Source organism: Athene noctua, chromosome 6 (genome assembly GCF_965140245.1).
Source record: "Athene noctua chromosome 6, bAthNoc1.hap1.1, whole genome shotgun sequence".
NCBI lineage: Eukaryota > Metazoa > Chordata > Aves > Strigiformes > Strigidae > Athene > Athene noctua.
The window spans coordinates 46,999,103-47,013,960 of NC_134042.1; the positions used below are offsets into that span (position 1 = coordinate 46,999,103).

General features: G+C 44.0%; 1 protein-coding gene across 1 annotated transcript; it reads right to left on the reverse strand.

The window, feature by feature from the left end:
• Nucleotides 1-1,278: 1,278 nt before the first annotated feature.
• PLD4 (phospholipase D family member 4) lies at nucleotides 1,279-14,535 on the reverse strand. Its single transcript, XM_074909340.1, has 11 exons — nucleotides 14,443-14,535; nucleotides 14,055-14,144; nucleotides 11,107-11,309; nucleotides 10,629-10,812; nucleotides 9,131-9,251; nucleotides 8,650-8,777; nucleotides 8,279-8,479; nucleotides 7,754-7,893; nucleotides 4,327-4,492; nucleotides 3,220-3,316; nucleotides 1,279-1,881 (listed from the first exon to the last, which is right to left on the reverse strand). The coding sequence occupies exons 2-11, from the start codon at nucleotides 14,112-14,114 to the stop codon at nucleotides 1,673-1,675; spliced, it is 1,509 nt and encodes a 502-aa protein (XP_074765441.1). The 5' UTR covers nucleotides 14,115-14,144; nucleotides 14,443-14,535; the 3' UTR covers nucleotides 1,279-1,672.
• Between the last annotated feature and the right edge of the window lie 323 nt (nucleotides 14,536-14,858).

Genomic DNA, 14,858 nt, shown 5'->3' on the forward strand with positions numbered 1-14,858 from the left:
GAGAGCACTAAAAGCGCCTGCATCTTCCTCAATATGTTTGCACAGAATGTCCTCATTACCTGTAAATGCAACTACACGTATAAAAATCAGCCTTAATAACAACAAGCATTGATTTGTAATGATGAATAAAACAATCCAAGGAATCTTGGAAGTGTCTGGAAAAGACAGCTAAGGAGCACTCTGGAAATCAAAAACCACAAAATTTGTTGGGAATATCTCCAGAAGACGTGAGGAAAAGGTCTTTTTTGTGGGGGGATTTGTATGTATCCACAAAGTTATAAACCAGTCCACAGACAGACCATCACAGCATGTCCCTTTGTCATTCTCAGCTCAGGGCAGGGATTCAAAAGCACCAAAACGTTTCCTCTGGAAGGTGGGGAGGTTACACCTTTATGGGGAAGCCTGTACTCCTGCAATGTTGTGTCTGTGCCAAGAGAGACGGCCTCAGAGCCAAAAGGCAGCTGAACGAGGCCCTGCCAGGACGGAGACTGAAGCCACGAGCTGCCACACGCCTTTCGGGGCTGGAGGGGTCCGCTGCGCTTTCAGAGCTCGGAGACAGGCTGCCAGGACAGGAGGTTTGCCTGACCCTTCTGTGGAGCCATGCTCTCTCACCTCTGGGGTACATCAGTCTCGGAGCAAAAAGTTCACTTTGCAACTTCATTTCCAGTGTCAGACAAATGTGCACAGCTCTGGGGAGGTTCACAGAGCTCCAGCCCAGCATCATTCACACCGCTCTGCGGCTGGAGCTTTCCTTTTCTGTCAATTCTGAGAGTCACCCAGGGCAGAGCCGCTACGCAGGGGTGGATAAAGACATAAAGCACCAGATGGCTCGGGTTTGTGGTCCCTGCGTGGCTGCAGAGGAAAAGGCAGGCCAGAAACAACGCTGGCCAGGACCAGCACAAGGACAGCCCTAAAGGATCAAGGAAGCTCTCCAAGCACTGCCCACAGTGCAGGTGGGATGCTTTGCCACACCAGCACTCATCCAGCAGCTTCGCCCCACTCTCCCCATCCGATCTGCTGCATGAGGCCAACGCACAGACATCCAAGCACCCCCAGACACTCAGGGGTCCAGGGCTGCTGAGCTGAAAGCTGGCCCCAAGATTTAAATCCCAGGCATTCAACTCTGACAACTAGTCTCAACACTTAAATACAGGTATTTCCCTGTACCTCTAATTCCTATATTCTTTTAAAAAACAGCCCTCACTATTGTAGGTGATTACTTACATGAATCAAATCTTAAAGTGGCCAGGAGTTTATTAAAAATAAACATATGCAAGCAAACACTGTTAATGGAACATTAAGGTTGAAATAAGATCGCTTCCTAAGATAAAACAGCACCGCAACGATGACCTGCGTCTCTGATGTATTAAGATCTGGTTGTATCTTCCCTGTTTGCTTTAATATCAGACAGCTTGTCACATAACATTGGATGCATTTCATTAATGGGGATGAGGTAATCACACACACACAAAAAAAAAGAAGTGTCACACACTGACTAATGGTTTTGTAGGTAGTCAGCCATGAAAAGTTCTCACGCCATCGAGCAATGTGGACACCGCGAGGAAGCAATTTCTCTGACAAAGACATGAAGAAGAAAGCTCCTTGTTTTACATGGAGAACAAGATTCAAAGATATTTTTTGTTTCTATTTTAAATGTCTATTTCAATTCACTTCAGAGTCTGCCTCTCCAGTTACAGTCTTTCTGTCCCTGCACATCTTCCAGATTCACTGCATATTTGGAATTCCAGTCTCGCTCAAAAAGGTTTTTTAATTGTTCCTGGATAGGCAGTTGTCTTCTTTGCTGGTTGGTTGCATTCTGTTTGATAATTAGACCCACGCCAGCTGTATTAATGAAGTAATCTTCTGACCAATTGGAAGTCCCTATGCAATGGAAAAGTAGCTAATTAGAAAACATTCGTTTCCCAGTATTCTGTTTGATCTCCATACTTGTTAAGTCCACATTGCCTGGCTTCGCTAATTTGCTGTACAACTGCAAATCTCATTAGGACCAATGGAGCAGCAAAAATCAGGTCACCCCCTTCCTATTACAGGCCTCAGGTTTCGGAAAGTCAGTATTAACTGCAACCCTGAACCTTCATAACCTTGTGATTCCTTACAGCCTGTGACAGAGATGCACAAATCTACTCCTTATAAATATTGGAACAGAGTGCAACATCAGGTTATGAAGAGGGGTAAAAGCCATTGTTTGTATGGGTTTCTGTGTTTAAAGAAAAAAATCCTTAATGGCCTTAATTCTCTTTACTTGTTAAAGGAAAACGAGGAGAAACTGCACCCCTGATCAATGAATCCTCAGGAGCTGTTCTGAGCTCAGTAGGCAATGCCCGCTTTTAAAACCAGACAAGGCTGTGAATCCAACTGTAGACATTGTCCAGGGTTCTCTCCAAACCTACCACAATTCAGAAAATCAAACACTGTGAAAAACCACACATTTTATCACTTAGCACTTTTTCTGGTGTTCACCTTAGCCAGGAAAGTCTACTGGCAGTTCCAGAAGGTGCTTAGGCATGAAACCAAATTATCTGCATATTTGTCTTCAAAAGACAACTAAGAAACAGGTTTTACTAAAGGCAATTGGAGCTGCAAGTCCTAAGCCCACTGGAAGACTGGCTACTTGCTGTTTTGCATTGTTTGGAGGATGAGCTGACTGAAATGACAGAGCCCTTTCACCTTCCCTTTTTTGAGGGATCCTAACAAAGACTGAAAAATAAACACCATCCTGACTTTCAGGAACTGAGCAGCGATTGACATTACTGTTTTCTCATTTCCTTTCCTAGAGTTCTGTTCAACAAACAGTGCGTGGAATTAATTCCTCCCAGCAATTTATTTTTATTAAAGCACAACAACGTTAAATACTAGAGCATCAGCTATCACTGCATCATTCCGAGCACACAGTCTGTGAAACTCCTGCTGTGCTTGTCACAGGCTGTGCACTCAGACTTGTCATGCTCTGTTTTTAATGGTTCACAATCATATGAAATAATCTCTTTCTTATTGAACTTGACCTACATTATTGTCTCCCTTTTACACCCCCACTTCTTTACCCAGGGCAGACATTCTGATAAAGCCATACACTTTGATATGTTTATCTGCCCTACATGGCAAAATGAGGTCTTTTTTTATATTGCAGCCCATCCTATCTCGGTCTCAGTCCCATAGATCTGAAGATATCATAAGTGTTTGGAATAATGGAATACATACCAATATAGGCTACTTTATCTGTGACCATATATTTGTTGTGATTCACTCTCCCATGAGGAATATTTGTGTGATTCAGAACTGGAACAATGAAGAGTTTCTGGAGGGAGAGAAATTAAAAACATAAATAGAAACACCAGAGTGAGAAACAGACTGAATAATTGGACAATGCAGATTATCTATATTTCCAAAGAATAGAATAGTACAGAAAGAACAGAAGAGAATATTCCATAGACTGTTATTAAATGTACCATAAAAGAGATTGTACTCTTATCCAAGAAAACTAATAAATAGTACTTCCACTATACATAAAATTGGTTAAGCAATTGAGATCAGATAAGGATAATGTTTGCTTCACAATGTTCCATTAGTGACACAGCTATTATCATTACAGGGCAGACAATTAAATGCAGTTTTAGGCAGCTGTTTAATAGATCTGCATTTACCACTGATTGCTGCTCTTATTTTGTGCTAGAATGGGCTGATCACAGACACGATGGGTACTGCAGGCAACAATACTGCCTAACTTTTGTGTTAACTCCTACTAAAATCTATATTTCTGATCCTGTTTTCTTTGGTAAAAAACATTCCTCCTTACTTCTGTGACTTCTCTCTGTTATAGTAACTGCATCATGTTGGGAGCTTCCACACTGTCCCCACGCCACTTTGTGCATTCCAGCCTAGTGCCTATGGCCTGTGCGTAGTATTCAGTGTTCAAAAATGGGTCCATTTGTATAGACTCTCACTTGTAAAAAACTGATAGTAATTAGACCCATTTAAGATTCTCCATATAGGAAAAGGTCTATGAGAAGAACACTAAGTTGTGACGTAAACTGTCACAGTGCTCAGCCAAAGTGACTGCCTGGATAATGTTGCAAGTGCTGCAGCCAGGCACATCCCCAGATGTCAATACTTGCTTGCAATAGCTGCTTCCTCAAAGATTATCTCTTGGGTCTTATTTTCTCAAGGACCTGAAACAGTTGCTGCAACAATGGACAATCTTCTCTAAAACCTGATACTTGCACACACAACTGGGAGCTTAGACTCAAAGATCAGTGTGGGGCACGTAATCTTCAAGTTATCTTCCCAAAATCAGGATTCTTAGCATACCACGTCGACACTGATGTGGGCATGTGGGTTGTTGAGAGCACGGAGGGACCTCAGATAGTAGAGCATGGCTGGGTCAGAGTGGGTCCAGCAGCTGACCAGAAGCCGGATTTGTACTCTGTGGTTGAAAGCTGCACGTCTCAGAGCATTGTCAATGGCTGGCCAGTATCTACAGAAAAGTAGGTGGGTGGAAAAAGGGGTATTTTTGAAATTGTTCAGTAGAAAGCTGTGACAATAAACTGAGAACACAAGTGACACCATGCACAGGTGGGATCTCTGATGTCTAGTAAGAGGAGCACTTGAGCCTTCAGTGGAGATATAAATAAGATTTCTGCTTTCTACCCAGCCAGTTCTTTTCAGAGTGTGTTTTGAGACCTCCAGTCTCTGACAAATTGGGTTGAAATTGATCAAAAAGTTTAAAGCTTGGTAAAATGCATGTACACAGATACACATACGGCATGGTGCCATCATGCTCATTTCCTCAGGAAATTAAATGTAACAGTAACAACTCCAATGTAAAGTCAGATCATACAGCACCAAGTAAGAAGCACAAAGCCCAGAGGAAAGCTTAAGAGATATTTTGCAGAATAGGGCCATTTTGGGATCTTGGGGACTGTTTCTAGTGTCCACAGTGGTCCTGTGCCATCAACCGGAATGGACAGGCTCCATCCCTCCCCATCCTTCCTTGCCCTCTTCAATCTGCCGTGTGCCCCTGAGGTGACAAACACAGCTGTGCTCTCATGAACACAGGGCTGCCCAGTTTCCTGACACTTGTGTTGGCAGTAGCATTGGGGAAAATTTTTTAAATCCTTCACCCAACTACACAACACTAAGAGCTGTACAATTCCAGGACGAGTAACTCCAGAAGCCCATGTAGCATTTTCATTCCGTAGATCCTAACGAGTGCTTCGTGGAGGAAAACAAGCATCTTTGGTACAGATTGGAGGACTGATACAGAGAAAGGTCCAACACTCGCTCACAGTCCCATGAGCAATGGTGAATTCATTTGCCTAACTTGCTCCTTTTGGTCTTATGTACAAAGGACTGAATTCTCTAATCCTCCCCCACACATTGTTCTATCGTGATCAACAGACCAGCCATGTGCTTTCAGGCTCAGGCTGACTTGTAAATCCTAAAAAAAACTCAAAAACCATGCTATTTAGAAATGCTGGTTTTGAACAGTTTCCATTTTTTAAATATATCAGTTTCTAGTTGATTAACATTTAGGCATTAAGACAGCAGCTTTGTTCCCTCTGCCTCAGCTGCTGGAGGAACCTAACCTGAACTAATCAGCCTCAATTCATTGCACTACAGCTGGTTGCTGTGGAGATAGCCCGAGGCCCCGTGCTGCTTTCCCTAGGCCTTTCAAACTCTTGTTTGCATCTGATCAGGCCCTAGTTGTCACAAATGGTGGATTAAGGCTTCAGATGAAGAATGAGGAGTATTAACACACTCATTCCTAAGGGGAAAATAGCCTTCTGTGAACCTGTTCTTAGCTAAAAGCAGGAGATGAGAAACCCAGAGATTCAACCATAAAACGTAGAAACTGAAAATCCTCTAAGCTGTTTGATTTATAAAAAACATCTTCAAACTGGAAGCTAGTCTTTGACAATTTGTTTCAAGGACAGTGGAATTAGCTGTGTCTATCTATTATCCTACACTCTTCCTCCTAACAAACACATGCCCAGCTGAACAACAGAGGCTTTACACAGTCATGCCACAGGACATGATGCATGGCATAATTCTGGCTAAATGGCAACCTAGAGCTCACCCTACTCTTTCCAGGCCATGCTGTACATAATTATTTTTCTTTAACTTCTTTCTCAGTCAGATTATTTATGACTGGAAAACTCAGAAATGTTATAAGCAGATAATAGAGTACTTGGTTGCATGTAAACATCTTAATTCCAGGATATCTAAGAGGATTTGGAGTCTTAGCAGTTGCCCCATGACTGACTAACTTTCTGTGTAACTCAGATTTGAGTTGATGTGCAGAGTCTGCATAATTCTGCTGCGACCTTGGGCAGCCCACTAGAGCCATGGCAGTGGTCCACCACACACAATTTGATCACTCCAGATCAGCACGACCACCATCTCTTTGAGAGCTGATGCTGCACACATCCAGCACGCTTCAGGAACTTGGATGTCCTTACATGGATTATAAAAAAAGGAAAATAAAAGCCCAGAAGTTTCTTTTAGAAACTGTTCAAGCTATCAGGTTGACAAGGACAGTTAATATTCACCCTCTAAACTATGAGTCAAGTATGGCAAACGGGCAAGTAGAGCCAGGAAAAAGAGTCTTCAGAAGTAAAGAACAGAAAGAAATAGAAGCAGGAGAGGAGAGGAGAGCAAAAAGCAAAAGCACAAATACAGGCTGGGTGATGAGGGGATTGAGAACAGCCCTGAGGAGAAGGACTTGGGGAATTAGTGAATGGAAAACTGACTGTGAACCAGCAATATGTGTTCACAGCCCAGAAAGGCAACTGTGTCCTGGGCTGCATGAAGAATTGTGTGGAGGGTGATTCTCCCCCTCTGTTCCACTCTCATGAGACCCCACCTGCAGTGCTGTGTTCAGCTCTGGGGCCGCCACTATAAGAAACACATAGACCTGCCTGAGTGGGTCCAGAAAGGCCACGAAGATGCTGAGGGGGCTGGAGCACCCCCTGTGAGGACAGGCTGAGAGAGTTGCAGGGGTTCAGCCTGGAGAGGAGAAGGCTCCAGGGAGAGCTTGTAGGGGCCTTCCAGTACCTGAAGGGAGTTACAGGAAAGGTGGGGAGGGACTTTTTATCAGGGTGTGTAGTAATAGGAGGAGGGGTAATGGCTTTAAACTGAAAGAGGGTAGATTTTGGGTTAGATATAAGGAAGAAATTCTTTCCTGTGAGGGTGCTGAGACACTGGCACAGGTTGCCCAGAGAAGCTGTGGCTGCCCCCTCCCTGGCAGTGTTCAAGGCCAGGTTGGACGGGGCTTGGAGCAGCCTGGGCTAGTGGAAGGTGTCCCTGCCCGTGGCAGAGGGGTTGGAACTAGATGATATTTAAGGTCCTTTCCAACCCAAACCACTCTATGATTCTTCTATGAATATTTTCTCTGGGAAGTCTGATGTCAGATATATTTCTGCTGTTCCCATTCTCCTCTCTATCCGTAAAGCTGCTCTGTTGTATTTTTAAGGGAGCTGTACCTGCAGTCTGGCACTTCACAGTTTCTTGCTGTGTGAAGAGCACGGGAGGCTGCTTTAAAAGGCTGGTGAAGCACATGGGCAGCATTGGATACCATCCTTCCTGTAGCATCAGTGTTGCTCAGTGCACAAGGCAATCATGAATGCAGAGCAAAGCCTCAGTTCTCTCTGAATATTATCTTTGCAAAACGGGGGAATAGTATATTTTTCCTTTAAGTAGTGGCAGTCAATTGATTTGCTCAGGATTAAAACTGTACCTTTCTGGATGAAGAAAACGGCTGGTAGGGAAATATTCCATAACAGAAACATAGACAAATTTCTGTGCCTCGCTGATAGTACTGGTTATAGCAAAGAGGTCGTGGGTGCGACCTTTTGGACAAAATGCTGGAGGAGAAGCCTGTAAAGAAGAAAACACACAGGTCAGTGATTTCATCCTTTTTTTCTGTCAGACCGAGATTCATTTATATTCAGATTTGTTCAGTTTTCATTACAATAGCACAAGGTGGACCACTATCGTTCCTCGTGCCTTCCATGTCCTCATGGGTCAGATACTTATTGATATATTGAGTCCACAGGTGATTAAAGGAAACGTGCACCCTGTTCTGGCCATACTACCTGACAGCAGAAGCTGGGTCAACCCTTATTCCTTGAGTAGTTCAAGAGAAACCTGTTGAATTATTATCCAGCTGAAACACAGGTAACTGAGGGCCACCTAAGAAACCTTTCTGGGCAATGCTTAGACATAGTTTATGGTCTATCATGTTATCTTAAAACATACTTACAGAAAAATAGGCTTTTGTTAAGATTCCGTTAAATTCTACTTCCAGAGGATGATACTTGTTAATGTGGGTAGAATAATTAAGAGGCCAAGGGAATGGGATGGTAGCATTAGCATGTCCAAGATCCCAGTAAGTAGTAAACGTTTTCCAGAGGTCTTTTGCCAAGCAGCTGCAGTTGTGTATCACAGCACCAAACTCTTTCACCTGCAAAGAGAGAAAGCTATGTCACAGCCCCAGAGCCACCTCCACCTCTAGGGGCTTCTTTGCCATTTCTCCCACTCAGTCAATATTTCACACCATTACAATTTTTCTCTGTTATGTGCTAGAACATCAAATTTCCTCTGGATTTTTGAATATGCAGCAGCAGAGCTTACCTGAGATAAAGATCTCCAGTCCATATTTGCGCTACCAATATATATATGTTTCATGTCTACAATCCAGAATTTGCTATGCAACACTCCTCCTGTCAAATGTCCAAAATCAATCTTTTTTACATGAGCCCCTGAAGACAGATGGTGAGGGGAAAAAAGAGTTTAGATACAGCATCGTGATGCTCCAGCGATCTATACTGCTCCACTGACATCATATGTGCAGCCAGCAATACCTACTGAAACTCACAAGCAGTTATTCCTGGGAGTACAGTAACTTGAAAAAATATACAAAATGTGAACTTCCAGAAAAAAATTTTAAGGGCATGACGACATACACAGAAATCATGAACTAATGAATATGTAGTCCTTGTCCCGTGACCGTAAGCACCACGTCAGAATAGGCCTTGGGGACCAGGACCGTTTCTCTGAGATGTGTTTTTGCACTACTGAAGTCCTGAGTGCATCACTGAAGTGAGATAATTACCTTTTTCTTCTAAAAGCTCGAGGTCAGTTGAATTTGTAGCCAAAGTTGGCATACTTGCTGCAACATACACAGAGACATTCTCTGCGAGTAATCTCTCAAACCTCTTCAGAATGTCTTCACCCTGTATGGTACATTGTTATTTTTAATATTTTGTTGTAGAACATTTAGTAAGATATACGCAAGTACAATATAACTAATGGATCCTTCCTTTGAAGAACCCCAACCCAAGGAAGGTCAGAAATTTCACCTATTTCAGGAATGTTTCAAGCAGAGAAAAAAGAGAAGATTCTGATCCAATGTATGAATTAAAGTTTATTTTCTGTCATGTAATGCTCTTAGATATAAGGTTTAAAGTACAACCACAAACATCCCAGACTTCAGAGGTGAATGCCCTAGTGAAGATCAGCTGCTGGATGCTGATGCTTCATAGATATACTGTGTCATTTCACCCTGAGGATAAAAGTAACAGAGACTGTCCTACTCTGAGCTGTCTCTTTAGCGGAGACAGGGCTCAGCCTTACATCTGTCACTTTTACTTCTTCTCACGTGGAGGAAATGAGTCATCTTACAACACCAGAACCACCTGGGAGGAAGACAAGAAGTTCCCAAAAGCCCATGATGACAATGAGGAGGGTGTGCCAGGAGGGAGGCAGAGGCTCAGCCCACTGTACTAAACAGGTCAGCATCTGATCTAACAACAAACGGCACAAATCCTGATACCTGACTAAACTTCATCCCTGTCTGACATAGGGTGGCCTTGTCCCTTCTACTTTTCAGAAGTCCCCCAGACCCTGCTCAGGAGTGCCTGGGAGGTTGCCAGCTGCCACAGGCAAAGAGAGCCAAGGGACAATTAAACATGATGGATGGTCGCAAGGTGAGCTTGTGCCATGGCCTCTGTCATTTACTTTTGGTGGTGGAGCCGGAGAGGCCCCGCAGGAAGCCTGGCTGCACAGGGTACCCAGGAGGACAGCCCTGCAAAGGAGAATGAATGTCTTAAGCTGCTGTCAAATGGCATGGTTCAGGGACACCTGCAAAAGAGGTGAATGAAGATTCTGTGTCTGTACACGGGGGAGAAGCAGCCTCTGAAGCAGGCAAAATTCCAACAGACTTTGCTTCCTGGCACTTCCAGCTAGCCAGTGGGAACTGGCACATTCACTTGTGTGTATGGAATCCTGTAGGCTCTCCAGCCCTGCCACTGGCTGCCCCTACCACAGGTTGACCATCTGCAGGGTGAGTGTGGTTTTGAGGCTGACCTCTGGTTGCTCTTAAAACATAGCATAGAAATATTCAGAGACATAGACAGAGCCCAGGTGGAGTCTAACTGAACTGGAGGAGGAAAGTTGGTCTGCTGCTTCAGATCAGCATGGAAAACCTTTCTGGGTTTGCAGGAAGAGTCAAGCAATGTCTCTGGGAGACAGACCAAGCAGTCAATCTGCCATGTGTCACATGTACATGAGGCATATAACCATAGATGTCCTTGTCATTGATTTTCTCCTACCTGTTTGGAAGATGAATCATTGACGTTGATATCCTTCCCAGTAAGGGACCAATAGTAAGAAGCCACATGAATTTTTTCCTGGGCTAGATCAAGGAGTCTCATCCAGGCTTGGTACAAGGGTTTGGCTGCAGTGCTATTTATCTCAAAAGGTAAGTCATAAGGAACATTTTCCACAAGTTCAAAGCTGCAATGGCAATTGTATATTGTGAAGCAAGTGACTCTGACCCCAGCAGGAAACCAAGCACCTGTCAGGCCATACAGTTGGCCATTTTGGACTTCAACCTCAAAAGTAAATAAGCTGAGCTGGACAAAAAGCTGGGACTACTCTCCATCTCCATTTTTTATAGCCAAGCATGTACATTACCCTCCCAAATCCAGCAGAATAGCTTCTCAGTAGCCATTCTGAGTTTTTCATTTTACCATCCTAAAGACGAGGAGAAAAGTCACCCCCTGGGGCTGGATGTCAGGCTTGGTTTACCTGCAGGAGTCATTGGATCTATTGGTGTCCTCAGTTATCGTGGTTCCCGGGAGATCTCTGTAGAATCCTTCTTCCTGCTCCAACTCTTTGTAAATCCTGACAACTGCTTCTTCTTCATTAGGATCAACCACACTGTCCACTTTCATGAAGTAAACAGCCATCAGGACAAGACCAAGTATCAAAACTGGCCCTAAGATTTGAAACTAGAACAGAATCCAAATAGGAGAACATTTAAGTGATCACCAAGTCACCAATACACCAGCTGATGGATGACTACCTGTTGGAGGTGAGTAAATCACAGTCTTTTAATAGTAATCTTGCTTTCAGCTATGGGCAGAGAGTATTATTAGATACAGCACTGAAAGTAAGGATCACAAGCCACATAGGCGTTGGTTTATGTGAGGACTATGATTTTAGTTTTGGCTTAATTTTTCCTGTGCCAACATATCAAAACCCTCTTTTTCCCAAACCTTATGATTAGTTTAGATCATAAGTTATGACCATTAGTGATGATGAGTTGCAGGAGGCGGTGAGAAGGCTGTGTAGTATCAAGGAGTTAGATAGCTGGTCCCAAGGGCAGTCTGCAGTGGACCCACAACCCACAGCTAAACACCCAGAAACTCCCCACCTGCACACACAGAAGGGAGGGAGCCCAGTAATGCAGAAGAATGGAAGCTTGCGATGGCAAGGACCTGCAGGAGGAAGAGATTTGCCCTGAAACCTGAGGTGCCCTTGCAGAACCACCTCACCGCTCTGCAGGCTGCAGAGGAATGACCCATCACATCAGGAGAGATGCTGAAGCGGAGTAAGGCAGCCTGGTCTGCTCCCCGTATAACAACGAGCACAAGGAAGAGAAGGCGGCGGGTGGCAGCGGTAGGTGACTCTTCTGAGAGGTGCGGAGGCACCGTCTGCCGACCCGGCGCACTCTCGAGAGCTGTGCTGCTTACCGGGGGCTCATATCAGGGGTGTCATGATGCCTCGTGCAGTCCCCTGACTATTATCTGCTGCTGTTGTTCCACGTGGGCACCAACCACACAGCCAGGAGCAGTCTGGGGAGTATCAGGAAGGGTGACAGAGCCCTGGGAGCAGCAGTAAGGGACTCTGGAGCACAGGTAGTTTTTTCATCAGTTCTCCCAGTCCAAGGGAAGGGGTTTGAAAGGGCGAGCTGAATCTGGCAAATCAACAATTGGTTACAGGACTGGTGCCACAGCCAGGGGTTTGGCTGCTTAGACCATGGGACTTGCTTTGAGAAACCTGTTCTACTGGGGGCTGATGGGTCCATCTGTCAGAGAAGGCGAAAAGCATCTTCAGTCATCGACTTGCCAAGCTGGTGAAGAGGGCTTTGAACTAAAGTTGCTGGGGGAGGGAAACCTCAGTCCATCCCACTCCTACCAGCCTGATGTCAGCGCTGGCAATAGATGTCCAGAACCTGGAGGGGGGGTCACAGAGCAGCTGTGGCTGCCCCCTCACTGGAAAGGTTCAAGGCCAGGTTGGACGGGGCTTTGAGCAACCCAGTCTAGTGGAAGGTGTCCCTGCCCATGGCAGGGGGATTGGAAGTAGATGACCTTTAAGGTGCATTTCAACCAAACCCTTCTATAATTTAATATTGATTAGCTTTATTTTAGTACAATAGGCGTACAACAAAATCTCTACCAAAACCAAACAAGGAAATCCATAACAGAAGATTAGCTGATCAAGCCCAGCTCTACCATAAAGAGTAAGTTCATGAAGCTGGGGAGAAAAAACAAGACTGAAAATGTCAGAAGAATAAGGACTTTTTCTGGTTTCTGAACATGGTCTGGCTTTGTCTTCTCACTTAAACTTCATCAAGTGAAACTACACATGGCGAATGAACAGTATTTCCTCATCACTCTAGTATTGTGATTTAGCTTCATTTATCTTTTTCTGTACTTCCTTTCTTTTCCTGAACATCGATGAAAAAAAATACACCCTGGCCACCTGGTATATCCAGATCTGGAGTCCAGCCACTCGCATGCTGAAATGTATAGCGCTGGGCTCTGTATGTTGCCCTATAACTGAGGAGGAAAGGACAGCTACCAGGGCAGATCCATCTCCTCCCAACAACTATCATGTCTGGCTCCTGATGGCAATTCCTGGGAGCTGGGACCATCCACCACCCTGTGATAGGCAATGTGCACTTCAGATTTGAGCTTTTGAACCTCCGGGCAGGAGAAACGAGTCTGGGAGTGGTCATGAGGCTGTAGCTATAAATGTGAGCTCCCAAAAGGGAACATATAAAAATTACACAGAAACCAGTTGCCTCTGAAAGTATCTTATTTCAATTTCTATGTGGATAAAGATTCTTACTTTTCATTTTCTATACTTTTCTCAAGATCTACAGTGCTGCCTTCAATTTCAGGCAGATTTGAATGAGAAAAACATTTTTAAATTATTTAAATTTTTGCCCTTTGGCCTGTTCTCCCTCTCACTGAGGGAAAAAAAATAAATCCCACCAATTTTTAGCAGTTCTGCATTTCATCCCATGAACACCTTGGTAAGACTTAAACATCGCACAGGTTTTAGAAGACGTTTCTAAAGTAGGAGATCTATTTTGAAGTCATATCTTGGCTGTCACCATGCTCTACACTGTGATGATGCCCAGTGTATGCTGTGCTGTCTAGGCATGCTGAATAAATAAATAAAAGCTGTGCTAATGGTGGAAGTGAGGTTATTTTTATGAGCAGTTTACTGTCCTGAGCCAGGGCTCCAGGATTAGGCTCCACACTACTCCCCCTCGGCAAGGTTTGATCAGCCTACCGGACAAATCAATGAGGGTTTTGTCACTCACTTGTTTACAAACAGGATGAAAACCTACCCAGATTTCAAAACCAGTAATAAAATCATTCTTCTTAATCTGCTATTTCTTTTCTGAAATGTCAGTGTAATCTCAGCTCTTGTAAGCAAATGTAGTGTATCCCAATAATTACCGTTTTGACGCCTTTTTGATTGTTCACGCTTAATTTCATCTTGGAGGACTCATTCAACATCAGGGAAGTTTTTAATGCTTTTTTCACAATCTGAAAAACAGAAACGTATGCAAGGGGAAAAATAAAGCTTTATGACAACATTTGTATAAAGCCAGTTACAGATGCAGGTTGCTGCCATTGCTTTATGTAGTGCTCTGAGATTTAAGTAGGGATCTGTGCAACATCCTCACTGTATTATTGGTCCTGAGCGACATTAATAGATTCCAAAATGATTCCAAAATGAGAGGGAGAGACAGGTCCCTGCAGCTTTTCCTTGGTTCTGTCTACATATTAATTACTGCAGTGATTTTTGTGTGTAAACAACTGCATTGCTGCCTCTTCAACTTACCCCACTTCAACGCTCACTTTTTTCCTGTTGCAAGCTAACGTATTTGCCAACAAGTAATAATTAAGCTTTGAAGGCATGGGTGAGAGTGCACAGCACCGATGTCATCCTGTGTGTGACTATTAGGCTCCCACTCTCTTCCTATGCCTGTGAGTTGTCTTCAATGCCAGTATCTCTTCCAGAAGGGACTCTGTTAGGCGGACAGGGACCAGGACAAAATATAAACTCCTCTTCTCTGTTGCAACCATGACCCTAGAAAATAAGTTAACGTCTTTTCCTCCTCAGACAGTATTGCTCCAATCTTGTGTTATCACCAACAGAGGAAACCACAAAAGCAAATACCCAAATCTGCTGAATCTCAAAGCAGATAGTAGGGCAGGGGTAGTTGGCCACTTGGCTGCTCTGCCTTCTCCAAAGGT

What these genes read in the sequence shown, in the direction of transcription:
- PLD4 (XM_074909340.1), bottom strand. Translation starts at nt 14,114, where the DNA reads ATGTTGAATGAGTCCTCCAAGATGAAATTAAGCGTGAACAATCAAAAA. An exon ending in ATCAAAAAGGCGTCAAAACG is followed by an intron (nt 11,310 to 14,054) that starts GTAATTATTGGG and finishes ATTCTGTTCTAG; the next exon opens with TTTCAAATCTTAGGGCCAGT. An exon ending in ATGATTCATCTTCCAAACAG is followed by an intron (nt 9,252 to 10,628) that starts GTAGGAGAAAAT and finishes TGTACCATACAG; the next exon opens with GGTGAAGACATTCTGAAGAG.